Source organism: Triturus cristatus, chromosome 7 (genome assembly GCF_964204655.1).
Source record: "Triturus cristatus chromosome 7, aTriCri1.1, whole genome shotgun sequence".
Taxonomy (NCBI): domain Eukaryota; kingdom Metazoa; phylum Chordata; class Amphibia; order Caudata; family Salamandridae; genus Triturus; species Triturus cristatus.
In genome coordinates, this window is record NC_140590.1 from 1,197,218,820 (window position 1) to 1,197,234,003 (window position 15,184).

General features: G+C 45.3%; 1 protein-coding gene across 1 annotated transcript in view; it reads right to left on the reverse strand.

Annotated features, from left to right (window-relative positions):
* Positions 1-14,926, reverse strand: part of LOC146811590 (uncharacterized) — a 109,295-nt gene extending 94,369 nt beyond the window's left edge. Inside the window, exon 1 of the mRNA XM_085618577.1 lies at positions 14,848-14,926. Within this exon, the coding sequence (XP_085474703.1) occupies positions 14,848-14,862 (15 nt within the window). The 5' untranslated portion in view covers positions 14,863-14,926. The remainder of the gene's footprint in view (positions 1-14,847) is intronic.
* Positions 14,927-15,184: the final 258 nt, after the last annotated feature.

Sequence of the window (15,184 nt, forward strand, 5' to 3'; positions counted from 1 at the left end):
CGGGGCACGCGACAGGGTTGCCCCCTGTCGCCTCTCCTGTTTGCCCTGGCCCTGGAGCCCCTGGCGGAGTGGCTGCGGTGGCACCCTTCTATCCGTGGTCTCCGCTGGACCCCCGAGCATGAGGACCGTGTGTCCCTCTATGCTGACGATATCCTTCTGTATCTCGCCTCCCCGCGTAAATCACTGATCGTCCTGGTTGATGTTTTGCGCTCATTCGGTAGCAACTCAGGCCTGGTCATCAACTGGGCGAAATCCTGTGTCTATGTGCTTTCCGGGGAGGCTCCGGTCCTACCACGGGACTGTCCGATCCAGATTGCCTCCCAAGGTTTTCGGTACCTGGGTATATATATCACCCTTGACCCGGAGGCCCGCTATGAGCGGAATTTGCTACCCCCCCTCCAGCGCTTGAAGGAGGACGTGGTGCGCTGGCGGCGTCTGCCGCTTTCGCCGCTCGGCCGAGCGGCCTTGTTTAAAATGATGTCCCTGCCGCGCTTCCTATACGCCCTCCAGAATACTATGGACTTGGTCCCGGCACGCTACTTCTGTGAGGTGGAGGGCCTCCAGCGGCGCCTGTTCTGGGACGGGAGGCCGCGCATTGCTCTGGCTAAATTGACGCTCCCGTGGTACGATGGGGGGGTCGCCCTCCCGGACATTAAACGGTATTACTGGGCCTCCCAACTAGCTGCAATTAATCATGGCCTTTACGGGCCCGCCTTGAACCCGGCATTTGAGATGGACAAGATGCTCCTGCCCGGTGGCGATTACAATCGAGCGCTCTACTCTGGCGCGCCCGACTCCCGTTTGACGGGACCGACGCGTGTCATGGTGCGTGTCTGGCACGCGGCTAATGCAGCTATGGGGTGGAAGGACCGTTTGACCCGGGCGTCACCGCTGTATGCGTCTGAGAGGTTGGGCTCCCTGTGGACGTCGAAGGGCTTCGAGAAGTGGGACACGATCGGAATCAGCACGGTGGGAGATCTCTGGACGAGGGGGGGATTCAAAACTTTTGAGACGCTGCAGGCGGAGTTTCAGCTGCAGGGCAGTGAGTACTTTCGGTACCTACAAGTCCGCCATGCGCTGGGCTCCGTCTTCCCGGACGTCGCATCCATTCCGGAGTCTTCCCCCCTGGAGGACAGAGTGCTAGATGGCCATGTCCCGGACAGCACGATCTCCCTCATATACAAAAAACTGATCAACGATAGATCGTGCCTGCTGACTAGTCTCCGCGAGGCTTGGGTTGCCGACGGGCTGGAGCTGGACGACGAGGATTGGATTTCCGCGGTGGCCTCTCCGAAAGAGGTGGCCATCCCGGCTCGCCTTCGTTTCGTCCAGCTCAAGATCCTTCACCGGGTTTACGTGACGGGGCCAAGGCTTCTACGTATGGGTTTTGCTGGTGACGGAATGTGTAAGCGTGGCTGTGGTGCGTTGGCGACTTTCATACATATACTGTGGGAGTGCCCGAAGGTGGAGCGATTCTGGCGTGGTGTGCATGAGGTTCTGCGTGTGGTTACGCGTGTCGCGCTGCTGCCTGAAGCGAGGAGATGCTTGCTGAATGTATGGGAACCAAATGACTATTCGGTCCCGCAGACGCGGTGGGTGACTCTGGGATACATGATAGCTAAGCGTGATATTGCTCAATTGTGGGGATCCCAGAGGCCCCCTGCGGTGTCGGCCTGGAAAGAGCATATGGATTGGTGTATGTTTCGTGAAAAGGTGGTGTATGTGGCGAGGGGTAAGCCTGGGGCGTGGGTGAAACTCTGGGGCCCCTGGAACGCCTACCGCGGGGGTATTTGTGAGCCGCCACTGCTACCGGCTGCCTCGCCTGCTCCGTCTCCCTAGACGGCCCCCCTCCCTCGGCCGCGGGCGCGCGGTCCCCCAGTCCCTGATCTACTCCCATTCCCCTCTTCAGAGTTCTGCTGCTGGTTTGGGTCCCCCACTTATGGAGCACGTGTTGTCATTTTGGATCGCGGGTTGCCTTGCGGGTGTGGTTTTTTGGTGTTGTTTTGTTTTAAGAAAAGGGAACCGTACTGTGGGCATGGAGCTGTGTGGCCTGCACCTTTGATTACTCCTGTTTCACTACTCTGCACTGCCGAGAGACTTTTACTGTATGTATGCAATATGCTTTTGTCATTCTAGCGGCCGGCCGGGTGGTTGTAGGCCCATACCTGTAACTTTTACAAACTGCAATAAACGGTTTCAAAAAAAAAAAAAAAAAAAAAGAATCGCTGTCACAATGACAGTAACCCACTGAGCTTCCACATAAAATACAGTTCATCTGCACTTAAATGCTAACAGACAAATGATTGCTCTCCAGCAGGATCACTAATCCCCAGCGTTATCTGGGCATTTTGTATTGTCTTATTGTTGTCCTGCATCGGCCACGATAAAAACTGTTTAAATAAAGCATACACAAAGTATATGCCTTGCTGGGCCTGTGCAGATTTTAAAAAGAAAAACTAATAGTAACACATTCTCTTACCAACTCCATTAGTCAAACTTAGTGTCATAGCCTGATGTAATAACCAGCTGCAGGGATCAGGAGAGGTGAATAGGAATAAACAAACTTATTTTCTCCTGCGCTGCATAGGAAAAGAAATATCCACGCAGCAGAACAGTAGGCAGAGGTTACCGTTGTCAATGAAGGGATTTGTCGCCTTTCGCCATGTGGAGATGAAGGGGTGAAAAAATAAACAAAGCCTCTTTAACATGTAAATGGTCTTGTAAAGACCTGTGAAGTACTCGGGTTCGGCTGCGATCATCTCTAAAACTGTCTGCGTGTGTGCACGCCCGGGAAGCTTTCTCAGCCCGGCTGACACACATAAGGGCGGCGGGGGGGTTGGGTGGGGGGTAGGGGGTGGAGAAGGGGACGGTAGGGGAGGGTGTTTGAAGCACTTTGTTTGACCCTAGAACCGGGCCTGCATCATGCTACCGAAAAAAAAAACACCGCGTTGGTGAAGGCACCGCATAGCATTGGAATCCCTAGTTAGCTCGCTTCGCTTTACTAAAGATAGTTACTGCTTAACTTAAAAGTGCTTAAAGTTGAAACTTCTAAGTGCTAATCTTACCGTTACTCGTGTGGGGAAGCAGGTCGGCTGGGTCACACACACACTCAGTGCTGGCTGGCACTGCTCCCCTGCCCTTATCGTCGTCGGTTAGACCGGGGCTGCCAGTGCCGGGCTGACTCAGTCCACGATGAAGCTGGGCGTGGCAAATTGAAAAAAATGTGCACGCGCTACCGCGCGCACAGCAGAACCTCCAACCCGGCCCCACAGCTCGCCCAAATACATGTGTGTGTGTATTCTAAACTTCCGCAGCCCGCCCACACTGGCAAGTCAACACTGCGTCTGCGATTATCTGCATCTCTGCACTGAAGGGCCGTTCGGCCCGCGGCCGCCATGATGATGATGACGAGGACATATTTATATTTATTATGCGAGTGCAATAAATAAGCCAAGGTACATTTGAAAACATCTATCAATGTGGGCGTGCGCAGCAGTAGATGCGTAGACCCGGCCCTAATAATTAAGTGCCGGTGCTAAGCTCCGGAAAGCACCGGCACAAATTAAGCACTGCCTTTAGCCATCGGTATGCTCATTTTCAAGCACACACTTGTGCTCGTGGCGGCATCCAACTTGCGGGAGCGAGCAGCGGCGCGCCACAAGCACGAGTGTAGTGCTTGGAAATGAGCAGACTGCTCTCCCAAGTGCGCGCGCACCACTCGTGGGCTCACCTACTGCTCCCCGCTCTCTCTCATGCGTGCACCACTCGCGGGCTATGTATTTTCAGCAAGCGGTTCCCAGGACAGTACTTGTGAAACCAACAAAAAAAAACAACGGCATACAGAACAAACGCTTTTTTTATGATGGATATTAGTTTGTAAAGGGTCAGCCAACTGGGTGGGCTGTAAATACCCGACTGCAGTGATGTTTGTACAGTGTTTCCTTGAAATAACTCTGCAGCAGTCAAATTTTAATTTTTATTCCATAGCTGTGTTTTCACAGTTAACAGAACGATTGACACGTCTCTGTGGTACCCTGCAGTCGCTTCCATCCTTAGAAACCAGGCCTTTGCCCGGCATGCCAGCATGGCTAGGAAATTAGGAACTTTTCCCGCCCTCTCAAATCGAATAAAATGAGGAGGCACAGTGGCTGTGTTTTGCAGGAGTTGGAACTGCCCATCAACTCACTTTAGATTTTATGTGCGGCGCTGGACTTATCGAGCACTACTTTTAATGCCTTTCTCACATTTTTATGTTGATTGCCAACCTCTCCAGAGTTTAGCATTTCATTTGACAGATCCCTATAAACTGCTTGAGGTATGTAAATTGTAAATTTCACTTTTTATTGTCAAGTTTGCATTTCTTCGCAGGTGTTTTTCTTTTTTCTTTACTTTGTTTGGTTTCTCTGCTGCCCCAGTACGCACCCTGCTTTTCATCTCTTCGTTTTTTGGCAGTAATTTTTTTCCTGTACTATGATTAATCTCTCATACATCATTTTCTCTTTCATTTTCACCCTTCTCCTTTTTCCTGTCCCTGCAACACTCTTTTTTCGTTTTTCTAATCGCCTTTCCTCACTTTTTTACTACTGAAGGTGATGGTTGGATGGACCCACCACAGGCATGCAATTGTTCCTCTTTCTTTCCTACGTTTTTAAGTGTTTTCCTGTTCACCTCCTTCAATATGTTTCTCACATTTCTAAATCTTGTTTTCACCACGTTATGGATAGGTTACATTTTTTGTTTGTTTGTGAACTGTCCCATTCCCAGGCATGAAATTCAGTGACAGTTCTGTCGTTTTGAGATTCTACCTAAACAAATAAATGCTTCTTGCCTTTAAGCCCATAGTGTATCTTTGGAGTTCCCCCGTATTTGAAAGCTCCCTCCATTCCTGTTTTCATATCCTCTCCTGTTCTTTCAGCTACCCCCCTTTTGCCTGCCTCCTTAGCAGATTCCGCTTTTAGCCTCCAGATCCATATTCTGCAGATGAATCACAGGGAGTTCTCTGAATTTCAGTTCCACCAAGCTCTTTTTGCTAACTACACACTTTGTGCTGAGTTGGTAATTGGATTATCCACGATTCAAGGGAGATGTGTCCCGAGAAAAATGGAGATTTCCAGATTGTGAAACATATGCTGGTTTTCACACTATTTTAGAAGGTAAAAATGGATAATAAATTCAATACAGTACAGTAAATTGGCCTAAAATGACTTGTTTGTAGAATGACCATTTTTATACGTGGTCGTGTCTCCCTCGTGGTAGTAGCTGCAGGTGTCCCTCAAAGGCAGCAGGATCTGGAGGTTCTATAAATAAGGTTTTCTGTACACTCTTGCAGTGCTAGTAATCGAGCAAAGGTTTAATAATCCACTCAAACATGCCGTCTCTGGCCACTCCTCAACCTTGTCTACACTGTATGTCCCCACTGTGACATATGTCCTTCATTTTGCAATAGGCCTGGGTCTGCTAGGATTGACCACTTATTTCAGTACTATGCTGGCCCTTGTTTTCTTGTGCTAGAGAAAATATTGGTTACAAGACCTCATCCTTTAGATGCTTTATGCACACCTAAAATATACAAAGCTTCACCAATAATGTTCAAATCAAGAGTTTGCCAAAATACGGTAGAGGAGAATGTTGAAGGCATTATGTGCCAAAGGCTGATGAAGTCATCACCAAGCGCCAAAGTATAACATTTCATGCATACGTTTATGCAAATACCATGACAGCTGGACGTAGCTGCAAGAAGCCACGGAGATACATAAGCTGGTTAGCTCATAACACAATACAGAATTATGGCTTTGGGGCTAGCGCCCAAAGTCACACATCTGTTAATGCCACGCCTCACATAGATTTTACTTATCGGGATTGATTTGTAATGGTTAAAGTACAAAAAGAGGATGCCTAAATTGGACAAACCCTAATTTTACCAGCGTCTCGAACAAGTATGCATTTGCCAGCTAGTAGATTTGACAATGCAGCACTCGGAAATGTTAACACATGATTATTACAATACAGCCTTCTGTGTAGCGCATATTATGTGATTTGCGCAGTCAAGGTTTATATCATTAGATGATGTAGTCAGGAATGTAAAGAAATAATCTTTTTTCATAACTCAAATATGCAGCACTCTACCTTAGAAGGATGAAAGGTTAAATGAGCAAAGTGTCTAGCTGATAATATCTTACTTATCGGTAACATAACTTTTTGCACCAAACTCTCAATCCACTTCGCCATCTATCTATTGTGATCTCTCTGCACGGCAATGCCAGCGCTAATTTCATGTTCACAGAACAGATACAGGGTAAACAGCGACGCAGATTTGCTACCAGGAAATCAGTGGATGGACGGTGGCCAAACGGGAACATTTGCATAGGCCTGTCCCGGGAACAATATACAGTGCATGTATGTCTCCGGGCTGTGCATCTGCCAAGAACTCCGCTGTGTTTTCACAAGGAAAGCCCTGGGGTACACCCCAAGAGCCAAGTAGTCGAGGCATCTGTCAGCAAAGGGAAAAGAAAACAAGTCTCCTTCCCTTTGGCAGCACCCCAGTTTTGTTTCAGCGAGGTGCGCGGGGCTTTTATTTCACCTCGTTTGGATGCTTTTTCCTAGGTCTTGCCTAGGCAGCGCTGAGGGCCTTTAGCCAGTGCTTAATTTGTAAAATATGAAGTGCAGGTGCTCAAATGTTTGTCGGAGGCCACACCCACTTTTTTCTGGCTTCACCCACTTACTCTATTAGCTCCACCCACATCTTCAACTGGCACTGAGAAAAGTCAAATATAATACCCGATCTGAATTTCAGAAAGGGAGCCTTCCTCATAGTAAGGTTTTGATAGGAGGTTCCCCGTGAACCATTTTGAAAAAGATTAAAGCAAAAGTGCATTTAAAGAACAGTTTTGGAATAAATTAGCTAAAACCACTAATGCATTGAAAAGGGAAAATGTCAGTGCTCTGTGTGCTGATTTGGGGAAAGGACAATACTGGGGGTAGGGCATGCCATTTTTAACAGAGTCTATGAGTTCAAAGATACAACTTTGACATAGCTTAAGTTATGTGACAAAATAAAACAAAATGTTGTGAAAACACTAGTCCAAACAGATAAACTGAATAAAATCATGCAATACACTTGAATGAGTCAGCCACTGTCACTTTCAGTGGCTGAAGGGGTATTGGGTTAATCAGTATAGTAGAGTATTCCGTTAAAGCGATTACTTTTAGAGAAACAAAAATAAAAAGGATGATTACCAATTGGGCTTGTTACTATAGCTTATTCCCCTGGAGCTATATGTGCATTTATTAGACATTCAGAATAGTAAAAAAAAAACATGGAACTATGTAGTTCTGTATGACACAGACAACACAGAGATCAGAAAAGAAGCATATGTTCAAAATATAACTTTTTAATTAAAGATTTGTATCTTAACATAAAGCAAAGAAAAATGTGATCCAAAACGTCCTTGAGGTACCTAGGCCAAAGGAATAGGTAGTGGCTGGGAAGTTTGAATTTGACCTTATCTTAAATAAGTCATACCTATTATTAGTGCAAAATGACCATAGTGCCATACAAAATGTAATTATATAAAAAAAAAATAACTAAAAATAAAATATATAAATACAAATAAATACATGTTCTAAAATGAAAAATAAGTTAAGTCTTATAAAAACAAAATAAATAAAATATATTAAATAGAACAATAAATATAACATCCAAAGAAGAAAGAGACATAAATATAAAAAAAAAAAAAAAAAAATTGACACTGTCAACAAAGTGTTCTAAATGCAAATAAATAACCTATATAAACTAGAACAATTAAATATCCAAACACAGTAAAGCCTAACTTTTCCAAAACATTGCAATGACACATTTTTTCAGTCGGAATGGGCTACATCTATTTTTCTAGAAAAGCCCAGAAACAGTCTAAATTGCTAGTGCATTCCAAGTCTTCCTCTTTCCTTGCTTTACTCCTAGTGTCAACCCTGGCAAGTTTTGTTAGACCAGCCCCCTTACGGTGTGTAGCAAGCGAGCGCAGAAAGCTTAATGACTGCTAGAGGTGTTTGCATGGGGGGAATTCTCCCTTCAAGAACATTTTGTAAAAAGAAAATCCAATGGTGCACAACACATTTTCCATTACATATTTAGCTGTATTAACTTTCAAAGCAAAGTGAATCGTAAATGATGACCTGACATAAGCAACCATGCCAGAAAGCATGGAAATCTCACACATAAATACTCAGACAAGGAAGCATGGAAACATCACACAAAGGCCCCCAGGACAGAAATCATGGAAACGTCACACAAAGGCCCCAGGCCATAAATCATGGAAACATCACACAAAGGCACCCAGGACAGAAAGCATGAAAATGTTAAAGAAAGGCACTCAAGCCATTAGCCATGTCCTTCTACATTTCAGAAACAACATATGGTAGGAATCGGATTGAAGGATTCCCTGAACCAGCATTTCCCTTTTAGCTGCGCTTGAAAATTACGGATCTCACTGCACTCCACACTGCCGCCCATCTGTAGGACTGACCACCACTCCCTCTATGAGAGCCAAGCCAGCCAATAAGCCAAATGCACCCGAGGCCTGCTGATTGCTATCTTGAGTTAAAGCGTATCGCTAGGGCCGGCCGGCGTGGCGGCTTCAGGTTACTACTAGGCCAGGCACCAGGCAGGCAGGCAGGCACTGGTCTGGCATTCAGACAGTGAAAATGAATGAATCAGACATCGGACTCCGACTATGAGGATCCTATAATCGTCGTATTCGTATATTAGGGAGCCGCCAGAGCCGGGTGAGCTGCCTGCAGCCTGCCTGCTTCCAGTTACACTGTCCACGCCGGTGATCTACATGTTAGAACCAGACCAATGCCATCACGCCAGGCCCGGCTTCAGGAATTTTTATTTGGGTGGGCCAAGGGTGCATTTGGGTGGGCCACTGCGGGCTCGATTTGTCGCATATATGTCTAGCCAGGCCTGCTACAGGGCCCTCCTTTATCCCTTCTTAGTCTTACAAGGCCCAGTAAAACGCACTCTTTTCCAGATCTCTTTCTAAATGTTATCACTCTCAAAAAGTGTTTTTTCCATGTAATGTTCCTTTGATGGGAAGAGGAGGTTTCTGAGGTGGGAGTATTAGTCAAGTGACACTTCTCGGGCTCCCTCTGTGCGAGCCTTCAGGGAGTATCTATCTTCATTACAATCTCCTCCACCTGACCCCGGACTCTGCAACGCACCCCCTTACAGGCTTGATTATCCACTACTCCTCTCAGTGCACCTTATCTCACAGCTGACCTTGGGCCCCAGCCCCATATCAGGCACCATCGGGTTCCACTTTCCTTTTTCCTGGTAAAAACATTAGTAAAATCACCTTCAAACTTAAACCATTGAATATAGCAGTAAATATATTTAGCACACACTTTAATGTTCCACAGTAGCCCATATGACCCGACTGCTAATTAAATAAACAAAAACAGAAAGGCCATGACAGGGCTGGCTTCAGCGCTGATGCGAAAGTCTTTTTTCGTGCCGCACCAATAACCTCTTTCTCCGTAAATACCTTGACTACCACCTTCCAACAGTGCCCCTGACCTCCTCCTCGGATTCCCTCACTGCCACACGCCACAAGTGCCCCTCATCTCCCCATAACCCCTCCCCCTCATGACCTCCTCCTCGGATTCCCTCGCTGCCACCCTCCACCAGTGGGGTTGGAGAAGGGGAGGGGAGGGTGTTTGAAGCACTTTGTTTGACCGTAGAACCGGGCCTGCATCACGCTACCGAAAACAAAAAAACACCGCGTTGGTGAAGGCACCGCATAGCATTGGAATACCTAGTTAGCTCGCTTCGCTTTACTAAAGATAGTTACTGCTTAACTTAAAAGTGCTTAAAGTTGAAACTTCTAAGTGCTAATCTTACCGTTACTCGTGTGGGGAAGCAGGTCGTCTGGGTCACACACACACTCAGTGCTGGCTGGCACTGCTCCCCTGCCCTTATCGTCGTCAGTTAGACCGGGGCTGCCAGTGCCGGGCTGACTCAGTCCACGATGAAGCTGGGTGTGGCAAATTGAAAAAAATGTGCGCGCGCTACCGCGCACACAGCGGAACCTCCAACCCGGCCCCACAGCTCGCCCAAATACATGTGTGTGTGTACTCTAAACTTCCGCAGCCCGCCCACACTGGCAAGTCAACACTGCATCTGAGATTATCTACATCTCTGCACTGAAGGGCCGTTCGGCCCACGGCCGCCATGATGATGATGACGAGGACATATTTATATTTATTATGCGAGTGCAATAAATAAGCCAAGGTACATTTGAAAACATCTATCAATGTGGGCGTGCGCAGCAGTACATGCGTTGACCCGGCCCTAATAATTAAGTGCCGGTGCTAAGCACCGGAAAGCACCGGCACAAATTAAGCACTGCCTTTAGCCATTGGTCTGCTCATTTTCAAGCACACACTTGCGCTCGTGGCGGCATCCAACTTGCGGGAGCGAGCAGCGGCGCGCCACAAGCACGAGTGTAGTGCTTGGAAATGAGCAGACTGCTCTCCCAAGTGCGCGCGCACCACTCGTGGGCTCACCTACTGCTCCCCGCTCTCTCTCATGCGTGCAAGCGGTTCCCAGGACAGTACTTGTGAAACCAACAAAAAAAAACAAGGCATACAGAACAAACGCTTTTTTTATGATGGATATTAGTTTGTAAAGGGTCAGCCAACTGGGTGGGATGTAAATACCCGACTGCAGTGATGTTTGTACAGTGTTTCCTTGAAATAACTCTGCAGCAGTCACATTTTTATTTTTATTCCATAGCTATGTTTTCACAGTTAACAGAACGATTGACACGTCTCTGTGGTACCCTGCAGTCGCTTCCATCCTTAGAAACCAGGCCTTTGCCCGGCATGCCAGCATGGCTAGGAAATTAGGAACTTTTCCCGCCCTCTCAAATCGAATAAAATGAGGAGGCAAAGTGGCTGTGTTTTGCAGGAGTTGGAACTGCCCATCAACTCACTTTAGATTTTATGTGCGGCGCTGGACTTATCGAGCACTACTTTTAATGCTTTTCTCACATTTTTATGTTGATTGCCAACCTCTCCAGAGTTTAGCATTTCATTTGACAGATCCCTATAAACTGCTTGAGGTATGTAAATTGTAAATTTCACTTTTTATTGTCAAGTTTGCATTTCTTCGCAGGTGTTTTTCATTTTTCTTTACTTTGTTTGGTTTCTCTGCTGCCCCAGTACGCACCCTGCTTTTCATCTCTTCGTTTTTTGGCAGTAATTTTTTTCCTGTACTGTGATTAATCTCTCATACATCATTTTCTCTTTCATTTTCACCCTTCTCCTTTTTCCTGTCCCTGCAACACTCTTTTTTCGTTTTTCTAATCGCCTTTCCTCACTTTTTTACTACTGAAGGCGATGGTTGGATGGACCCACCACAGGCATGCAATTGTTCCTCTTTCTTTCCTACGTTTTTAAGTGTTTTCCTGTTCACCTCCTTCAATATGTTTCTCACATTTCTAAATCTTGTTTTCACCACGTTATGGATAGGTTACATTTTTTGTTTGTTTGTGAACTGTCCCATTCCCAGGCATGAAATTCAGTGACAGTTCTGTCGTTTTGAGATTCTACCTAAACAAATAAATGCTTCTTGCCTTTAAGCCCATAGTGTATCTTTGGAGTTCCCCCGTATTTGAAAGCTCCCTCCATTCCTGTTTTCATATCCTCTCCTGTTCTTTCAGCTACCCCCCTTTTGCCTGCCTCCTTAGCAGATTCCGCTTTTAGCCTCCAGATCCATATTCTGCAGATGAATCACAGGGAGTTCTCTGGATTTCAGTTCCACCAAGCTCTTTTTGCTAACTACACACTTTGTGCTGAGTTGGTAATTGGATTATCCACGATTCAAGGGAGATGTGTCCCGAGAAAAATGGAGATTTCCAGATTGTGAAACATATGCTGGTTTTCACACTATTTTAGAAGGTAAAAATGGATAATAAATATAATACAGTACAGTAAATTGGACTAAAATTAAAATGACTTGTTTGTAGAATGACCATTTTTATACGTGGTCGTGTCTCCCTCGTGGTAGTAGCTGCAGGTGTCCCTCAAAGGCAGCAGGATCTGGAGGTTCTATAAATAAGGTTTTCTGTACACTCTTGCAGTGCTAGTAATCGAGCAAAGGTTTAATAATCCACTCAAACATGCCTTCTCTGGCCACTCCTCAGCCTTGTCTACACTGTATGTCCCCACTGTGACATAGGTCCTTCATTTTGCAATAGGCCTGGGTCTGCTAGGATTGACCACTTATTTCAGTACTATGCTGGCCCTTGTTTTCTTGTGCTAGAGAAAATATTGGTTACAAGACCTCATCCTTCAGATGCTTTATGCACACCTAAAATATACAAAGCTTCACCAATAATGTTCAAATCAAGAGTTTGCCAAAATACGGTAGAGGAGAATGTTGAAGGCATTATGTGCCGAAGGCTGATGAAGTCATCACCAAGCGCCAAAGTATAACATTTCATGCATACGTTTATGCAAATACCATGACAGCTGGACGTAGCTGCAAGAAGCCACGGAGATACGTAAGCTGGTTAGCTCATAACACAATACAGAATGATGGCTTTGGGGCTAGCGCCCAAAGTCACAAATCTGTTAATGCCACGCCTCACATAGATTTTACTTATCGAGATTGATTTGTAATGGTTACAGTACAAAAAGAGGATGCCTAAATTGGACAAACCCTAATTTTACCAGCATCTCGAACGAGTATGCATTTGCCAGCCACTCCATCTATCCTGGTATTACTTCTACCATCTCTTTCTCTCCGTTTTACCCCCCTTGTCTTTGTTACTGTCTCCGTCTTTGCTCCACTGCCCTCCTCTGCTCCACTGTCCTTCTCAATCTCTTGTTTCCCACTTGGTACAGTAGACTTCAGCTCAGGTCAGTTCAGTTCTCTGCAATATGGGTGCTTCATTGCCATTAGCTCTCAGCCTGCTGTGCTGAAGTTAATACAATGCTGCAGAATATACCCCTCCACATATTTCCACGCGTCCTATGTCACCTCTCCTCTTCCTCGGTTTCTTTATCCTCATCTCCTGATTCAAGGCTTTAGTTCTCGTTTCTGGGTTCCAGCTGTGTTTGCTTCTTGCAGATTGAGTTGTTTAACATTGTTGCTTGGAAAATAAGCATACATTACATGGATGTGCCATGCATATCCGAATGCATCCCTAATGTTCTGGGAAGTGTGGGAGATGACAGTGGGAGGTGCCATCAACAGACTGCAGAATCGAGATTCATTGGGCCTATAGTGGAGTTCAGATTTGCTTTTTCCCCACAGTCTTGGTTCACGTGAGACTTCTTCATTAGTATTCTGAGCAGTAATATGCAGGAAAGGCCCGTCTTGGCTTATATGCAGCTTGGCTGTGCTGTTACAGAAGAGCACAACTTTATAAAAAGTCATTCATCCTTGTGCAAAAGGATCCTTCTGTCCCGAACCACTAGTCCTTACCCCCAGGCCTCTCCACGAGACTATTGAGCCCTGAAACATGTGTGCCTCCTTCTACCTGATCTGTGAGGAGCAGACCTTCTATGTGTAGGTGAAAGGATGGTTACTAAAGGCACCAGAAAAAGAGCATTGCAATGCTTGAGGTTCAGGTCCTGTTTTAAAGTGTATGCACAGTTTCAAATAGATCCTATCAATTGACTTAAGTGCATCGACATTGGGGCATCTTGCACATTAAGTCGCTGAATCAACACCATATTGAAACCAGCATTGGCATAGCCAATAGGTCTCGCCTTTGGGACCTTATAAGTGTTTAGCCATGCAACGGTTGACGCACCAAGGATATTGTGCTGCAGAACTAAATACTTAAAAGGCCCCAAAGGCGAGACCAATTGGCTATGCTAATGCTTGTTTTAAACATATGCCCTGTCGGGCGTTGACTGGATTTCAGCAGACATTATAGAAATAGTTTAAAATCCACCATTACTATTCACTGTGTGCAAACTCTACCAAATGCATCAGGTAGACAGTAGAGATGCGAGATAATTTCCATTACTTGCTTTTGCCTAATTAAGTGAAGTTGTGCAAAATAAAAATGTATGTATATTTTTATGTATTTTATTCCGAAATGCATCCTTGCTTCAATTTTAGTTGGGAGGCTGCAATTTGTGCAATAAAAAAAGACCAGCACTTAAACGGTAACAAATTGAAACCACAACGCAGGAAAAATCCTACATCAATTTAAAAAAATAGAGTACATTTTAATAAGTGATTTGAGACAAAAACTACATAAAATCCAATCAGTAGAAGTGGAGATATGCAATTTTAAAGATTTAGATAAAAACTCACATTTGCGAGAGTTCAAGTTATTAGCATTGTAAATGACAATGCATTTTATGTTTTAAAAACCAAAAGGCATTGTCATTTACAATGCCAACTACCCAAACTCGCGTAAATGTGAAACCTATTGCATTGCAAACGCTTGTGTTAAGAACGTTTGCAGTTATTACTGATGTTGATGAAGCTTGGTTAAAAATAAAGTTTTCACAAAACAAAAGTCAAAGCAATCTTATGTTAATAAAATATAAGATTGGTGATTTATAAAAGCAAACACAGCTGCTTGGAAAAAAGATATGAAAAACATATTGCCCCAAATGCACACTCATAAGGGATCCAGACAACCTGTTTATTTTTATACCCTTGCCGAAAACGAGATGCAGTCACTTCTATAACACCACATGGTGGTGAAAACGAATTTCAAAACACGTCTTCTTTGAGTTGGGTTAGATTAGTATTCAATCTGTAGACAGACGCCATATGCGTTTAAAAAAAAAACAGAAAGCCATGAGGTCGCTAAGAGTTACCTGCGCTTCGGCCATGATCGAAACAGTTCTGCTAACAGGGCGAGAAGCGAAAAACAAAAAGCGGACAAATCATGGCACACTGCAAACAAACTAGACCGCTTGCTGGCTAAAGGCATATAAAGCATGGCGTAAATATGTGGCCATCATAATTGGGGACAGGGCCTTTATAAAAGTTAGTGCATGTACATATAAATCAGAGGCGCAACTAGAGCCAAATTTCGGGGAGGGGGGGGAGGGGGGCGGGGGCTAAGTAAAAATTTCGGGGGGGGGGCTGAATCTTTAAGAAATAGTCAGAGTGGAGCTGCAGGGGCTCTTAGATGGGGTGAAACTGCGAGGC